This window comes from Sphaeramia orbicularis, chromosome 21 (genome assembly GCF_902148855.1).
Source record: "Sphaeramia orbicularis chromosome 21, fSphaOr1.1, whole genome shotgun sequence".
Classification (NCBI taxonomy): domain Eukaryota; kingdom Metazoa; phylum Chordata; class Actinopteri; order Kurtiformes; family Apogonidae; genus Sphaeramia; species Sphaeramia orbicularis.
Genome location: NC_043977.1, coordinates 22,648,864 through 22,663,891, shown reverse-complemented (window position 1 = coordinate 22,663,891; position 15,028 = coordinate 22,648,864). Strand labels below are relative to the sequence as shown.

At 39.6% G+C, this 15,028-nt stretch overlaps 1 protein-coding gene across 1 annotated transcript in view; it reads right to left on the bottom strand.

Annotated features, from left to right (window-relative positions):
- Nucleotides 1-15,028, bottom strand: part of dync1i2a (dynein, cytoplasmic 1, intermediate chain 2a) — a 22,459-nt gene extending 7,431 nt beyond the window's left edge. The window contains 10 exon segments of the mRNA XM_030125659.1: nucleotides 385-510; nucleotides 1,325-1,424; nucleotides 1,502-1,664; nucleotides 1,827-1,913; nucleotides 8,996-9,111; nucleotides 10,594-10,681; nucleotides 12,756-12,773; nucleotides 12,776-12,866; nucleotides 13,906-14,023; nucleotides 14,931-15,028. Of these exon segments, the coding sequence (XP_029981519.1) occupies nucleotides 385-510; nucleotides 1,325-1,424; nucleotides 1,502-1,664; nucleotides 1,827-1,913; nucleotides 8,996-9,111; nucleotides 10,594-10,681; nucleotides 12,756-12,773; nucleotides 12,776-12,866; nucleotides 13,906-14,013 (897 nt within the window). The 5' untranslated portion in view covers nucleotides 14,014-14,023; nucleotides 14,931-15,028.

Below are 15,028 nucleotides of genomic sequence, written 5' to 3'. Positions count from 1 at the left end.
GAGGAGCTAGCTTGTCTGAACACAGGGCCCTTGTTTAGATGCACATGATAACCACCCCTGCCCAAAACACTTAATCCCACTGCACTGCTCGGATTCCATTCAGCTCTTGCGCCACAGGTCTTCTGCGGCGCCTCACGCACATGTGTTTGTGGATAGATGTGGTGGAGGTGGATGCCAGGCTGGTGAACTCACAATGTGGATGTACGTAGGAGGGTTAGGTACATAGAGGGGGGAGGGGGGAGGAGGAGGAGGCAGGGTGTGCAAACAGGGGTTGGTTGGCGGCTTTCCACGCTTGTCATGGAAGAAGCCACCCGTGAGGATGAAGGGGAGAGAGGGAGAGGGAGTGGGAGGGGGATTAAAAAAACAGCAAGCCCAGTTATGTACCTGACAGTGGAAGACGTACTCCGGCGTAGCCTTCTTATACTTCATGTTCCACACTAAGGCCACGCCGTCTGGCTCATGGGGAGCATCCTCGTTGTTGTTGTATGAGGCAACCAGAAGTTCAGGATACTGGTGACAGAAAAATCAGCAAAATGAATGTCAGGGGGAGGCAGACATCCCCCCCCTCCAGGCTTGGCTCCATGCGAATCAGCCCTGCCTACCCTGTGTGGTGCTGCTGAATGCCTTGACGAGTGAGTAACCCTTTCTTAAATGAGATTTATGGCTCATTTAAGTTGCACTTAACCCCCACCCCCCTCCAAAAACCAAACAGGTTTATTACGTTTTTATTTCCTTTCATAACATTAACCCAAAGGTGCAGTTCAGTTCAGCAAACAGATAAGTCATTGGGGATCTTTTAAAACTGAAGCACATCATAAAAACACAGGAACAGAAACACAATCCAGATGTAAACAATTCATTAACCTCTGCTGCTTTTAATATCTTTACAGTTTGCAAATCTATAATGTTAGATTGCACAGCTACTTCGCTCTGAGCAAGCAAATACTGTGAACAGAGGCTCGGTGTTCAATCACTGTCAGAAGTCATTGTAGAATCATGCAATAAATGACCTCGGACACAAGAGGAAACAAATCATTATGGCCTCTGAGTTTGTGACAATTTGTGTAGGACATAACTTACTTTTCCAGAGGGAGTTAAAAGTAAAAGCTGTCAAACTCAAGCTATGTAATCATAAAGCATTATGGGTACACACAGTTATTTCAACAGGCAATTAGCAACATTATTTGTTATTGTTTGTTGCGTTAAAACTCAAAAGAAGAGTTAAAGAACAAACGTTTTGATAATTGTTCTCCTCTTTTAAATACTGTTCTGTGAAATTAGTTGGACTGTTGGATTCATTTGAAAGAGTAGTTAGAAAACTGACCTGGGGGGACCAGTCCAGGCAGGTGACGACGCGATGCTTGGACCAGCGCTCATCCATAAACTGCCTATTGAGAAAGAGCTTCGCCCCGGCCTGAATTTCACTGGGAAAAACAAAGCAGCACAAATCAATAAAAACACTTCTTCAAAGGCCAATTACGAGTTTTAAAATGCTTATTACCCCTCCTTCTCCTCCAGGTCACGGCCACTGTAATCAAAGAAGATGTCCACGTGCTCTGACAGAGCCCGCTCGATAATGCGGGTGCTGTGATCGAAGAAATTCACAAACTCGTCGGAGTGCAATATCTGGAGTTTTTCCTCTTCTGTCAGCTCGTGGGGGGGTGCTATAGGGACAAACACAATGAAATGTACAGATCCCTGCTGCTCACTGACAGGATATACGATTTGAAGCACAGCAAGGAAACATCCGCTACTGTACGTTTAACTTTAAGAGCAGATGCAGCTCTTTCAGTACAACATCAATGATGCATCAGCTGTAGTGGTACCTTCCTCCTCCTCTTTCTGGTCTGGTTTTTCAGTCTGAGTCTCCACTACAGGTTCAGGAGGAACGATTTCTTCCTCTTCTTCTTCCTCTGTGAATAAAAAAAAGCTTTTTTAATCACTGGACATAACCAACTAGCTGAATATATATATTCTGGAGCAATATATTTCTAAAAAAAAGGGGTTGATTTTCAGCACAACTAATTAAGATATGACATCCAGTAATTTTACAATGATCAATGTCTCTTATTTTTTTAATATCACAATAGACTGCTGAACTGGGAATACTGGTTGAGATGCATATTTCAGGAGTTTTACTGGTTATACTATTTTTTTTAAATGATTTATTTCTTTATAAGATACCACTGGACTATATTTGAACTTTTATATTAAAATCATGTTTAATAGCTATCTAGACGTTCCCATATGCTTAAAAGGCACAGTCTTGAGTTCATGTAAATTTTTGCTTTATATATTTATATCACATCCAATTATTGGGAGTTTTTCATCTTGATTAGTGATATTGTGTATTGAGTTTGATAAAATGACTCGTCACACATTGGCAACATTTGAGTCAACATTATTGCATAATTTTGTTCATGGTATTAATTCATTGTCCAACCGTAGCAGGACTGCATTTTAACACAATAGTCAACTGCACCTTTATACAAACATTTCATAGTTTCTGGTCACTACATCTCCCTCTGCCATTATATTCCTCTCTCAATAAAAAAAAGCTCCACCCAGTGATTATGGACACAGCAGAAGACTGGTTTTGTATCTTTGCCTTGCATTTGTTTGGTTTGTCAGCACAATGTCGCTTTTAAAAGAGAACTTGCTTCTCTAAAGCAGAGAAGTTTGTCATTTGTGTTAAATGGACACAGCACAGCGGGTGTCTTGTTGTCATAGGGACCCCTGTCTTTCCCAACTGTTAATGAGACTCTAGCCATTCAATAGCGACTCTAGCTGTCAGTGTAGCTGTTTCCTCTGTGTCCACAGAGCATATTGCCCCCTTCTAGGCCAAGGGGCAACAGGGCAGAGGGTGCGAAGCAGCTGCCCAGGGACGTCCCTTTTGGTCCGTCCAGATGACGGCATGGTGCAAAAGCAGATGGTGACGTTGCGATTGTCTTGTGCTCTTCAGAGGTGGCATGGGGATGGCACAGAGGTTTTCCGCCTGGCTGCCCCGAGACAAGCTTCTCCCTGAACACCAAGCCTGTGCAATTACCATCCTAGCAGGAGGTCCTACAACTCCTATTCAACCTCAAAGAATGTACAACAAAATACAGGCCAGACCAGCTGGCAAACTGCACACCGGCTCTACCTCAAAGGCGATGAACACGCTTTTTCAAAACACATCTCTTTGAGATGGTATACAGCCTATGCCTGCATGTAAAAAAATAAAAGCAAAAGCGCGACAAACAGATTCATGAGAAGAACAGAAATTCTTGCTTAGCCCCTACTGGCGTTTTTCTTCATATGAGCCTTATAGTTAATCTCAGATGACAGTGCTACATGCCAAAATTTCCTTCCTACTGAGATAATCTAAATGATAATGTCATCTGTCACTTGGTCCATAAACTGATTTATCCTCTTTCTAAGATAGAGTTTGGGGAAGAAGGTTATTGGGTGCACTGATGAGTTTACAGAACTGGGTTGATGACACAAGCCATTTCAATGTACAGCCATACCCTGCAACCAACAGGAGAAGGTTAAAATCTTTCCTTTCAAGGGCCTCAATCAGGCTTAAAGGAAAACAGTAATCACTGTCTTTCAGCTAGTCCCGGCCGTGCTCGTCAGCCCTTTCCCTGGTGAGGCAGCCAGAGCAATCAACCTGCCAGGCATTAGGAGCGGATAGACAATCTGAAAATAAAGGGTATAATGCACCTGCCAGCCAAAATGGCCATTTGGAGAAAAGCTAGTGATCCTGGCGACCCCGCTGGGGATATGTAGGGGGGAAGGGGGGTAGTAACATCCAGGGAGGGTGGATGGCGGTGGTGGTGGAGGTGGGTGGGGGATTGCATTTAACAGAATTCACCCGGATCACCAATGTCCCATACACTGACACCTCTTCTCAAAGCAGGCCCAATTATGGCTTTTGTGCCACTTAAGAAATAAAAGCTTTTCTGGGGGTGGGGGACGTCAGACAGGAAGGGGGTGGGAGGTGGGGGGGGGGGGGGCTGGGGGTAATCACAGGTCTTAGTCTATGGACAATATATTAATGCAAACACGGCGTGTGGTCAGTGATGTACACATTAGAAACTAAATGACATCTCTCTGCTTGCAGGTGTCTCTCTGTCTCTTTCTATACATTCAGACAGGACTCAGAATTCAACACATGCAAATCACTCTGCACAAACTACAGGCATCTTCTTTACCATCAAGGAAACTCAGCAGGGTGACATATACAGTACATATAGCATACAGAGTATTTCTAGAGCTGTGTAATGTGACAGTTAAAAAAAAAAATCACTTATTTTGTTGTGTTGCCAATCACGCTGTACTTTATTAAGCCTGTGCAGTGGAACTAATCTGCATGTATGTGTATACAAACACATACGATGACAGGAGATGCAAGTGAATATACTCTGATATATGGTGAAACTCTAAGATCCACAATACATTACACTTCTTACAATCTAATTTTAAAGAAAATTGTCACTTTTTGAAGAACACGCCACCACAGGCATAAAAGAGGGAAGGTTGACTCAAAAGAGTGGGATCTTCCTTCACATTTTTCAGTCTGTGTAACATCCAGGATCACAGCATTACTTTTAGTCACAACCTCTATAATATTCATTAAAAATGTATACTCTGAATCTGCAGTGATATTGTGATAATACAGTGTAGCAATATTTTTCGCACCCCTTTTACTTTGTACCAATATTATTTGTTACTGGATGATGCTTTGTCTTCTTCTACACAGCACAAACACAGATACCACATTTACATGCTGAATTAGGTTAACAATTAAGAGAAAAATAATATGACTGAGTACCTTTTATTTTCTGTATATACAATTTAATTGTAATATGAAATATTTGTATGTGGGGATTTTCGATATATTCATTGATTTTACAGAAAATGTGCTACATTGTTGTAACACATATCATTATCCGGATATCAAATGTCCTACAGTAGTGGAAAAAAATATTAGACCATCAAAAGTCATCAAAAAGAATGGTTATGCAATTGAGTACTAACTCCTGTGTGTATCATGTGACTAAATCAGACAGAAAAGAAAACATGGAATGCCTAAAAGCACTGTTTTTAGCAGTACAATGCCATAGCTATTGATGTAAGAACTTAAGTGATTTTGGTTATTATCAAGAAAACATGGAAAATAGCTAGATATCAGCTCTTGAATTAAACTCTAATGAGCTATTTTTGTTGTTATCATTATATTTGTCCAACCAAATGTATCTTTAGTTGTACCAGGCATTAAAATGAACAAGAAATTGAAGAAAACAAGGGGTGGTCTAATAATTTTTTCCGTGACTCTATATCGGAATATGGGACTTTGGTCATTCAGCACTACTAGACTATCAGGAATTAAATGTCAACATTTGTGGTTGCAAGATGTGAGTGAATATGAGTGGATTGAAAACAAAGTATAAAAAGACAAATGAATCAGCAGACCGACTTCTGAAAATCTGAGAAAACTGGTCACCTGTCTTCAACAATGCTTATGTTTGTGTTTAATGTCATTTAAGTCTAGAAATCCTAAACCTACCAGAGGAATGCACATATGGATAAATAAGACTTAAAACCAAATCTGCACTGTGAAAGGTGGTGTTAACAAATGACAACGAAGCAGCGAAAAAGAATAAACCAAATTTTCAGCTGGAAACGAGTGTCTACTGTATCACAGAGGAATACAATAGATATTTAACAGTACTAATCATCAAGTGCATAAAAGCTGACCACAATCACAAGTGGCACTTCAAACAAGAAGACCATTAAGGGCTTTTATGATTAAAAGTTTTGACCTGCCTCTGAATTCAGAGTGATTAAAACAATCACTTTCAATTAAATATTAGATTTACTAAAATGTTCAATGTACTCATATTCCTGACAAGCCCTTTTTTTTTTTTTAAGCGCAGCACAAGACCAGCCACTCCACACCCCCCACCCCCAACCTCCAACAATATCTTACTCCATAATTACAGCCTCTTGTTGAGGAGTGCATACTGATGCTGCATATTACCTACTAGTGCAGTTTCAGAGCACTGTAGTGGAGCACAAACATTTCTCGTAGGCTTTAATTGAAATATTTCCTGAACTATGCATGAATGTTGAGCAGAGGCGTGCATCCTTATGTCGGTGAGTTACAATAAACCAAGCAAGTAGAGGTGTGTACAGGCACTAAAATTCAGGATAATTCAACAGTTCCTGAAGTTCTCAGATGGCTGTGAATTCCAGTGCTTTCCTGAAGTTTTTGGATGAATTAGCTGCACATACGGGGGGATTTATATACCTTCAATCAAGAATATTTTCAATAAATTTATTTTAGTCAATCTGTATGATCATATGTATGTATAAACATTTGGAAGAGAGTTGATTATAAATGAAAAAGGTCCCCAGCTTTAATGAAAAATGTGTTTATAAAGTCCACTGCAACTATTAGATCAATTCATTTAGTTAGTTGTGATGCACTGACTTGACATAAAATTTAATTCGGTGACCCCCAAAATTGCCTTATAATAGTAGTAACACTGCAATAAAGGTTTATTTTTATATTCTTGACAAATCAATTAGTCAAATTGAATGTTCATGAGTTTCCCAAAGCCCAAGATGATGGTTTTTAATCCAGAGATATTAAGTTTACCATCATAGAGAAGTAAAGGAAGCAGAAAATATTTCCTTTTAAGATCTGGAATACGATTTATTTTTCTTTTCAAAGTAATTAAATAATAAAAATATATACAGCGACTAATCAATTAATAGTTGTTGCCCTCAGATATCAACATATGATGAGACTTCAGCTCAATCCAGGCTAACAGATGTGATACAGCCAAAATGAAAATCTTCTTTATAGTTAACTGGAGTTTGTTTGGGTCAGTAGGGCAGGTGATGCTAAAAAGCTAAAATCTTTTCCTCCACATTCTGAGGTGTCTTATCGACACTGTGGGAACCCTCAGTTTGCAGCAGCCAGGCCACGGCAGCCGCTCCCTCTAATGCCACCGCCTGCTGACCTTGAGAGTGCTGCGCTGTTGCCTCCTTTTGACAACATGATAAATCGCTCAATCAGAGAACAGGCCCGATGCCACCCCACACATCAAAAATGCGCCGAGGGGAGCGCGCCGGGAAGGGGATGCTGTCTCATCGAGTGCCAGAAGTGATGGTGTGAAAATGCACAATGTCACTGAGTGTGTTTTGTTATGTGCCTGTTCGGTGAAGGGAGAAGACAGGGAAGCGAGGGAGTTGATGAAATGATTACATAGTGGCAGAGAGGGGAAGGGGGCTTCGTGTTGAACAGCTGGCAGAAACCATCGTTGTTTAACACAGTTTTACAATGCTCAGTAGAGTCCAGAGTAAAGAGGTATGAGGAGCAGAGGGATGCTCTTCATCCTTCAGCAGTTCTGCTCATGGTTTTCCACAAAATCACACAATTTTATCTTACTCACTCTGCATGCCACCTCAGAATTTTCTACACATCACCTCATCGGACAACACCCACCAATCTGTGCACTGTTTAAATCCTAACGAGGCTTTCAAGGAGGTTTAAGAAGATGTGTTAGCTGATGCAAATAATTCGAAAAACAACTAAAAAGCCGGGCTGAATCCAAGATTGTGGTAGGTTGTGCGGCCTGAAATTAAGTCTGCATCTCTATGGAGAAAATACAAGTACAGAAAACAAAAGTAGAATCCTAATCAGGATTTCATTGAAGCGCAGTATTCACCATCTGTCATTACATAAATCAACCACGAACAAGCAGCACACTCACAAATATTGCAGACGTTAATGCGACATGTGCTGAACATGTGGATGTTTGTATGGTAGCCCGGTCGCTCTCTTAGGACAACCACATAAAAAGCATCAGTGCAGCAATTACATACATATCGACATGCTTCAGAGGAAGAAAGCAGTCGTATGCACAGCTCTTCATATCTTACCCCCCGATCTCATTTCTCCTTCCTGTCACTGGTTTTCTCATCCTGCTCATTAATTATACTGAAGCGTAGTTAGCTGTAGAGCTGCACGTATGTTCAGAGGAGCACGGCTTGTCTGAATTTAATCTCTCGTCTGACTTCTTGTGTTTCCTGGGCCTCTTTTTTCCTTTACTTTCATCTCAGTGCTCAGTGGTAAAATCAAATATCTTCCACTTGTTCACTTCCGCCTGTATGTTTGTGCAGTCTACAATCCTGCTGTTGTGAATAAATCTCAGGAGCGGTGCAGCTTTCAAGCACATAACAAAAAAATACTTTTATTAGATGGTAAGGTATATACTTTAAGCGACCTGCCTGAGGTAGGGACAGATGGATTATCTGATATTTCTACATTATAACCATCTGTATTTTTTTAATGAGTTAAAATGATTTATTGCAAAACTGCTCTCTGTCTATCATCTCAAGCAATGTTCAATTCCCAGCACATTTTGACTGGTAATAGTCTAGCAAAACTGAAATGAACAAATAGAATGTATTTGTTTGCAATATAGAGAAGTAAAGTAAATTGAATCACAATTGCAATGTAATGCTGCAATGTAATTTGAAGGTTCAGTGAGTGTATGGGGATATTCTGGATGTGTCACACTGAGTAGTGAGAGGTACAGTGCAAAATAAAAAACATTACATTTTATTCTTGAAGCTTTATTTAAATAGTAGATGAAATTTGAGTGAGATTTAGACTCAAGGTGCAAAGCTGCCGCAATATCTGCAATACAACTTTTCACAAAATTGTGCAGCCCTATGTGGAAACTAATTCTAAATATTCTTGAAATTTTGTTGACATGTACTGTCTGTATTTGACTTCAGTTTTAAGTCTTTTCAACAAAGGTATGTGTTGGGAGTTCATACCAACATTTTAATTTTTACTGCCAACAAATGACTGCTAAAATGGATATTGGTCCTGAAAAAAAAAACAAAACAGCTGATTCTTATTCTGAACGTTCACATCCGCATATTCAAGTACACAGTCATGCATCTGTAAAATACACTGTAATGTGAGTTTCACCTTCTTTTGGCTGGGTCATGACAGGTGTCTGGGTCTCTTTTGTGTAGGAAACAGTTTCACGTGGAGGGAAGTCCACATGTGTGATTTTGGCCATTCCCAGTTTTGGAGCTCCACGCCTAAAAGCACAAGACAACTCAAACTTTGCACAGCCAAGCATCAGGTCAGTTAGGATTTCCACACACAAAAATACACAACAATACTAGCGGTGTAACCATTTATAACTCATTTTGTAAAGTCTCACCTCATTGCGAGTGGAATCTTGTGCTGATTAAAGTAAGTACATGAGTGTATCGTGGAATGGCAAAGACACTGGATGTAAATTAATTGTTTTCACTTTTCTAAGCACAACTTTACCATCTTACTAGACTGCATTCACTAAGTAATGACTCTGAAAGACAAGTAATCATGCCATAGATTGAGAGAAGGGAAAATGACCAGGAAAGGAGAGAAGAGAGTGTCCAGTACCCCAGCTCAGAATCAGAGTGAAGTTGAAGAGTGGACGGGTCAGAGTCCCAGTGCAGAGTCCTGGTTAGTGTCACAGCAACAAGGCAGCATTAGTGAGAGAAACAGGCGAGCACAAATGAGGAGAGGAAATAAAGTTAGCATTATGGCACACAACATGCTGCTTGGATATTAGGTCACAAATCAGTTAAATTTGCATGTTATTCAAACATTGAGCTGGATTGTTTTTTGGTACTATTTTGAAACTCAAATCAAGCTTGAATCTGTCTGCACAAAACACAGAGAAGGGAGAATGTATCTGCTTAAAATGCGTGGACACAGGCCCTCTGAGTGAGATGACACAGGGTGTAATGTGCTGCCTGAGGGGCTGATACAGGCTGAACTGTGTCACACCAAAGGCTCCGAGTGTTGTGTAGACAGAGAGGGAGGGAGAGCGAGAACCCTCAGGGAGAAAACATGACCTCCATGTGTGTAGGAAATGGCCATGCTGGTGAGGGAAATGAGTCAACACGTAGGGGGAACAGCTCCCTGGGCCTGATGGGACACTGGGGGAGCTTGAATTTCAGCCCATGGAAGGGGCTCTAATTAGGGGTTAAGAAGTCCCCCAGGCATCACAGCGGCCTGCTGTTTTATTGTTAATTTAAGATCGTCCTAATTCAACAGCACACAAATTAAATAAACATGCACTCAGTTGGCATAAACTTGTCATCGTTCACTGTAATGGTATGAAAGTTGGAGGTTGTAGTTCAGTTGCTACTAATACAATGATACTTTATACCACATAGATTTTTAGCCTCTTAGTGAGCAGGAACAGATTGAAACTGCTCTAAGAAATCCAAAATACTTAAGTGATTTGTGAACACATTTACCATTACAGTGGCTTAAGTGGCTCGAACAAGGGCACTTGAAACTTGCTGACAAAAGCGTGACTGTTTCAGCAAAAAGCAGGAAAGAACTGACATACAGGAGTATACATGTAATCCTCACAAAAAAGGAAGTAGATATCGTTTCCATCATTTTAATGTAAGGCACTGGAAGCGGGAAGAAATTTATGATTCAGACATTTGCTGGGAAGTGTGTGTGTGTGTGTGTGTATGTGTGTGTGCGTGTGTGTGTATGTGTATGTGTGTGTGTACCTGGGTCCCACAGCTCCATCAGAGTCCTGGCTCCCTGCCTCACTTGGTGTGCCCGTCGATTTGGCAGTCGGAGACATGGGGGGAGGGGCTACAGAGTAACATGGACAGTAATCATCTTTTACAATGTAAAGACGCTAAAGCATTTCACAACAGAATACAAATGAATTATTGCTGCTATGATGTTGTTGGTGTTTCACGCTGGACAAAGCTGTATTTGGAACCAGGCTGTTGTGAAGACCTAATATGTAGTTAAAGCAAGTAATAAACACAAATCAACTATAGCTCATTTCAAAAAGATAACCCTATTAAAGTAAAATGAATCAATGGAGTATATAGTTATAACAGAAAATATGTATATCTGGGATATACTGTGAGGCCTGTTTCATGTTGTGGTCATTCTTTAAGACTACAAAAATTCTTCTATGGATCTCTTCTGCCACCTGCTGTTCACAACTTGACAGTGGTCGGACACTTCAGCTCTGGATGATTGCAATAATACTGAAAAAAACTGTATTAAGTCAAGCAGAAGAAAAAAAAAATTTAAATCAGTATCTGTTTCTCTGAAGTGAGGGTGTTTACAGGCAGTGGGTATGTGTTACTTTCAAATCAAGCTAAAACAGGTAGTCAGGCTGTGAAATTATAATGGTTATATTAAAAATGTAAGGTTTGTAGATTTGTAACTAAACATCCAAAGACTCAGCTATGAGGTTTTTTTTGTCCATGTTTGTGGACAAGAGATTCACAGTTTTATTTTTTTAAGAAAAAACAAAAAGCTGTCCGCTGCAAAGGACAATCCTTGGAAAAAAAAAAAAAAAAGCATCTGAAAAAATCTTGCATCATGCTGTTTTCACTCAAGACCATTTTTTAATAAAGAAGGTAGAAACACGTCTTGTCCTGGGTCTGAGGAGGTTTAATGTGCAGGTGATTCATTAACCTTTATATACACACTTCTTCAGATTTAGAGAGCAAGAAGTAAAAAGATGGGCTAGGCATTTAAAACATCTGGTTGCAGTACTATTACTATTAATTCTATTACTTTGTTCTGTACCTTTCTCCTTCTGAAGTCTGTATCATAAAGCAAGAGAAAGGATCTCCTCCTGTTACGCTATTAGACAAAGCCTAGTAATCGAAGTCAAGTGGTATCACAAATGTACTTATCAACTGGCTTTGTCAAAATAAGGTTTCTGATTCCAGGTTCATAAAAGAGCCAGCGTTGGCTCCAAATGACCAGTCACAAACATGGACTGGAAATTTAAACATTCATGAGGAATTAAAAAATAGAATACAGGCTGAAAGCCATCAAATTGATGCAACCTAAGCCAGAAAGGGAAGCTGGCACTAAACTGCCCACTGTGTAAAAAATGGAAATTTTTATTGTTACCAATATTGAAACCTTAAGACAGAAGTACTTCTGATTATAATTGTGTCATCTGTTAAATTAATGCATCCTTAGACAATTGAGACCATTTCAATTTTAACCTGTTAAACAGTCTCAGAGTAACAAAAAATTTAATATAATAATGGAATACAAATTGGAAAGTATGCTTAGTGTCAAATCACACAAAGGTTATAAAAACCAAAGGATTACACAGTCTGTGTAACGCTGACATCTATCTATTCGCATCTTTTTTTGTCTTTTACAATCTGTGCATGAGGAGCCAAAGAATAATTTTTCGTAGAAGTGATTGGTCAGTACTGGCCAGTAGGTGGTGTTCTGAAAGATTTTGATCAATTGTGTTGCACATAACCTGCTCCAGAGCAGATTAGGTTTGCAAGGTACATTACCTCACTAACCCCTTAACTCTCCACCATAATAAAGGCCCTTGACCTTGAACTTCAACAGTGTATACAGTAAGTTAATGTGTGTTTAAGACATTTTCTTAAACTCCTGCAGCATTGTTGAGAGAGATAATAATCACCTGAACTGAGGTCAGCTTGTTGGACTGGACGGTAGAGTGCATTTCATTGTTTAAGATCAATTGCTTTGGGATTTTAGTGAACAAAATCTGTGTGGATGTGAACACCCTCTAACCTTCATTATTGAAGCTGAAATTATGCAGTTTGAACACAACTATTTTATAGCAAGGACTGTGGTATGAGTAAGCTACACTAGGTGTGTAAGTGGATATTTGAAATGAACATACAGCCAGTATGACACATACCAACAGGAACTTCTGCTATGCCATGCTCTGTAGAAGAGCTTCTGCTTCACGCCTTTTTTTCTCCAAATCAGAGTCATCCTGATGAAGTGCAGCATCTTTCAATTGGTCTGCCTAGAAACACAACAATGCAAACACTTTTAAAGCATTATCCCAACAAAATTAGGCTACCCATTGCACTTTGTTACCCATAGCCATTGTACCCATTGTACACACCACTACTAACTATAACAAATAGCATTTGTTATACATTCAAGTTACAAACAATTCCCCAAGAAGCTGTTCATCAGTGAGAGCTTCTGATTCTGATTAGAATATCTCAGCACCTTTGAATGAAACATCTTTACATGTTCAGGTACAAACTTTACCCTACAGATACCATTAATAAACTAGAAACGCACTCGGAGAGTGCAGACCTCCACCAAGGCAGATCAGTCATCCCCCCGATCACCACCAAAATGTAATCTTTAGTTCCTTGTGCCAGTATCAACATTTCCTGAAATTTTCATCCAAATCCATCCCTAACTTTTTGAGTTATCTTGCACACGGATGGACGGACAGACAGACAGACAAACAGACAAACTAACGCTGGCAAAAACATAACCTCCTTGGTGGAGGTAACAATCCAGTAATGAATGAATGTACACTGCAGCACACTCCAAAAACACTTTCAAAGTAAACAGGGCGTGTAACTCTCTCATTATATCTTATTGATATTATTCATGGTATCTTCATATTAAGGGTGACATCCATGCATAACTACCTATTTTCATATCTTCAACAGAAACTGTATGAGAATAACGATGGTGATACGTGAGATAAAAAAGGGAAGTAAACACAAGGCTTGAGTCTGCTGTCACAGATTTAATAGATTCTATTCAAGTTGAGAATTTCCATTCACTTGACAGTAAATGAGCTTATAATTAGCAGTTGCTCATAAGAATTATTTTTAATAAATTAAAACAGTTTTTCTTGAAACACAACTTTAAGGATTCTTAAAACACAAGCACAAGCAATTAACTCATCTGTTTTAATTCAACATTAATAGTTGTTTCAATATGACTGAATACAACTAACAGGGAAAAAACATAACGTGCATGTGGAGAAACATATGGAAATGCTAATTCAAAACATGTAAAGAATATTAACTTACCTCTTTCTTCTTGCGCTCCTCCTCCTTTCTTTTCTTCTCTTCTCTGATTTGTGCCAAGCGCTGCTTCTTTCTTTCAAGCTCTGCTTTTAGCTCATTTTTGTCAGACATGATGCTCCAGCTGTAAGCACAAAAACAGATTACTGTTTATTCTCATGTCACATTATAATAAATAGGTAAACATTACAATTTTATACAAAACATACATTTTAAGATACGCTACTGTCAGACTATATCTACCATGTTACTGCACAGTCTTTATCAATGCTGATGCTCACAGCTTCAGTACCATCAGCACCATAGCACTGAGACAGCCCGGACAAGGACTTCAATAAGCCCACTGACTGCACAGTCCCTCGCAGATAATTCGGTTACATATGTTAGCGATAAAGCTAATTAAATCATTTCTCCACATGTAACTCGGTTGAAACCATGACCAGTCTGTCCAGTCATTGTCAGTCAGCTAACAGAGCCCCACCCTGCACTGACACTACTGTTCACCGGGTTTGTTTAGGACGGTATTATCTACATTCCTCAGCCACACACGAGGCTTTTTGGCTCATTGTATATATTTTGACAGTATACGGATTGGCTGAGTTAATATGATTTTATATTCACTCTTCTTCTTTGTAGCTTCATTGAAATCGTTGTAGCATCTGATCGGCCTGCTAGCTAATGTTAGCCTTCCTTATTTTGACAGTTTAGCCATTCTGGCTAAAGCATCTATGCAGTAGTGACCATATACAGATTAGTGTGAATTCTCTGTTTAACCAATGCAATCAGACTGTAATATTATCTTTCCAAAACTCCACACATTATTCCTAGGTAGATGAACTGAGCATTATTGCTAAGTTAGCTCGCTACAACAATTAACGTTTAGCCGGTCTGCAGCGCTGTCACGCGTTTACAAAGCAGCCGATCTAAAAGTAAACTAAGAAAACTGGGCTACAGACATAGCAGTAATATCGGTTAACATTATAATTGTGTGGTTTGACGAGTTATATCGACAAGAAATGTTATTAACAAACCTTAAACCAGGTTTTCGACCTGACACCAAAACCCTTAAGCTAACACAGCCAAAACAAATGAGCAGCGAATCCAACTACGGATCCTGAGAAGGGTCAGA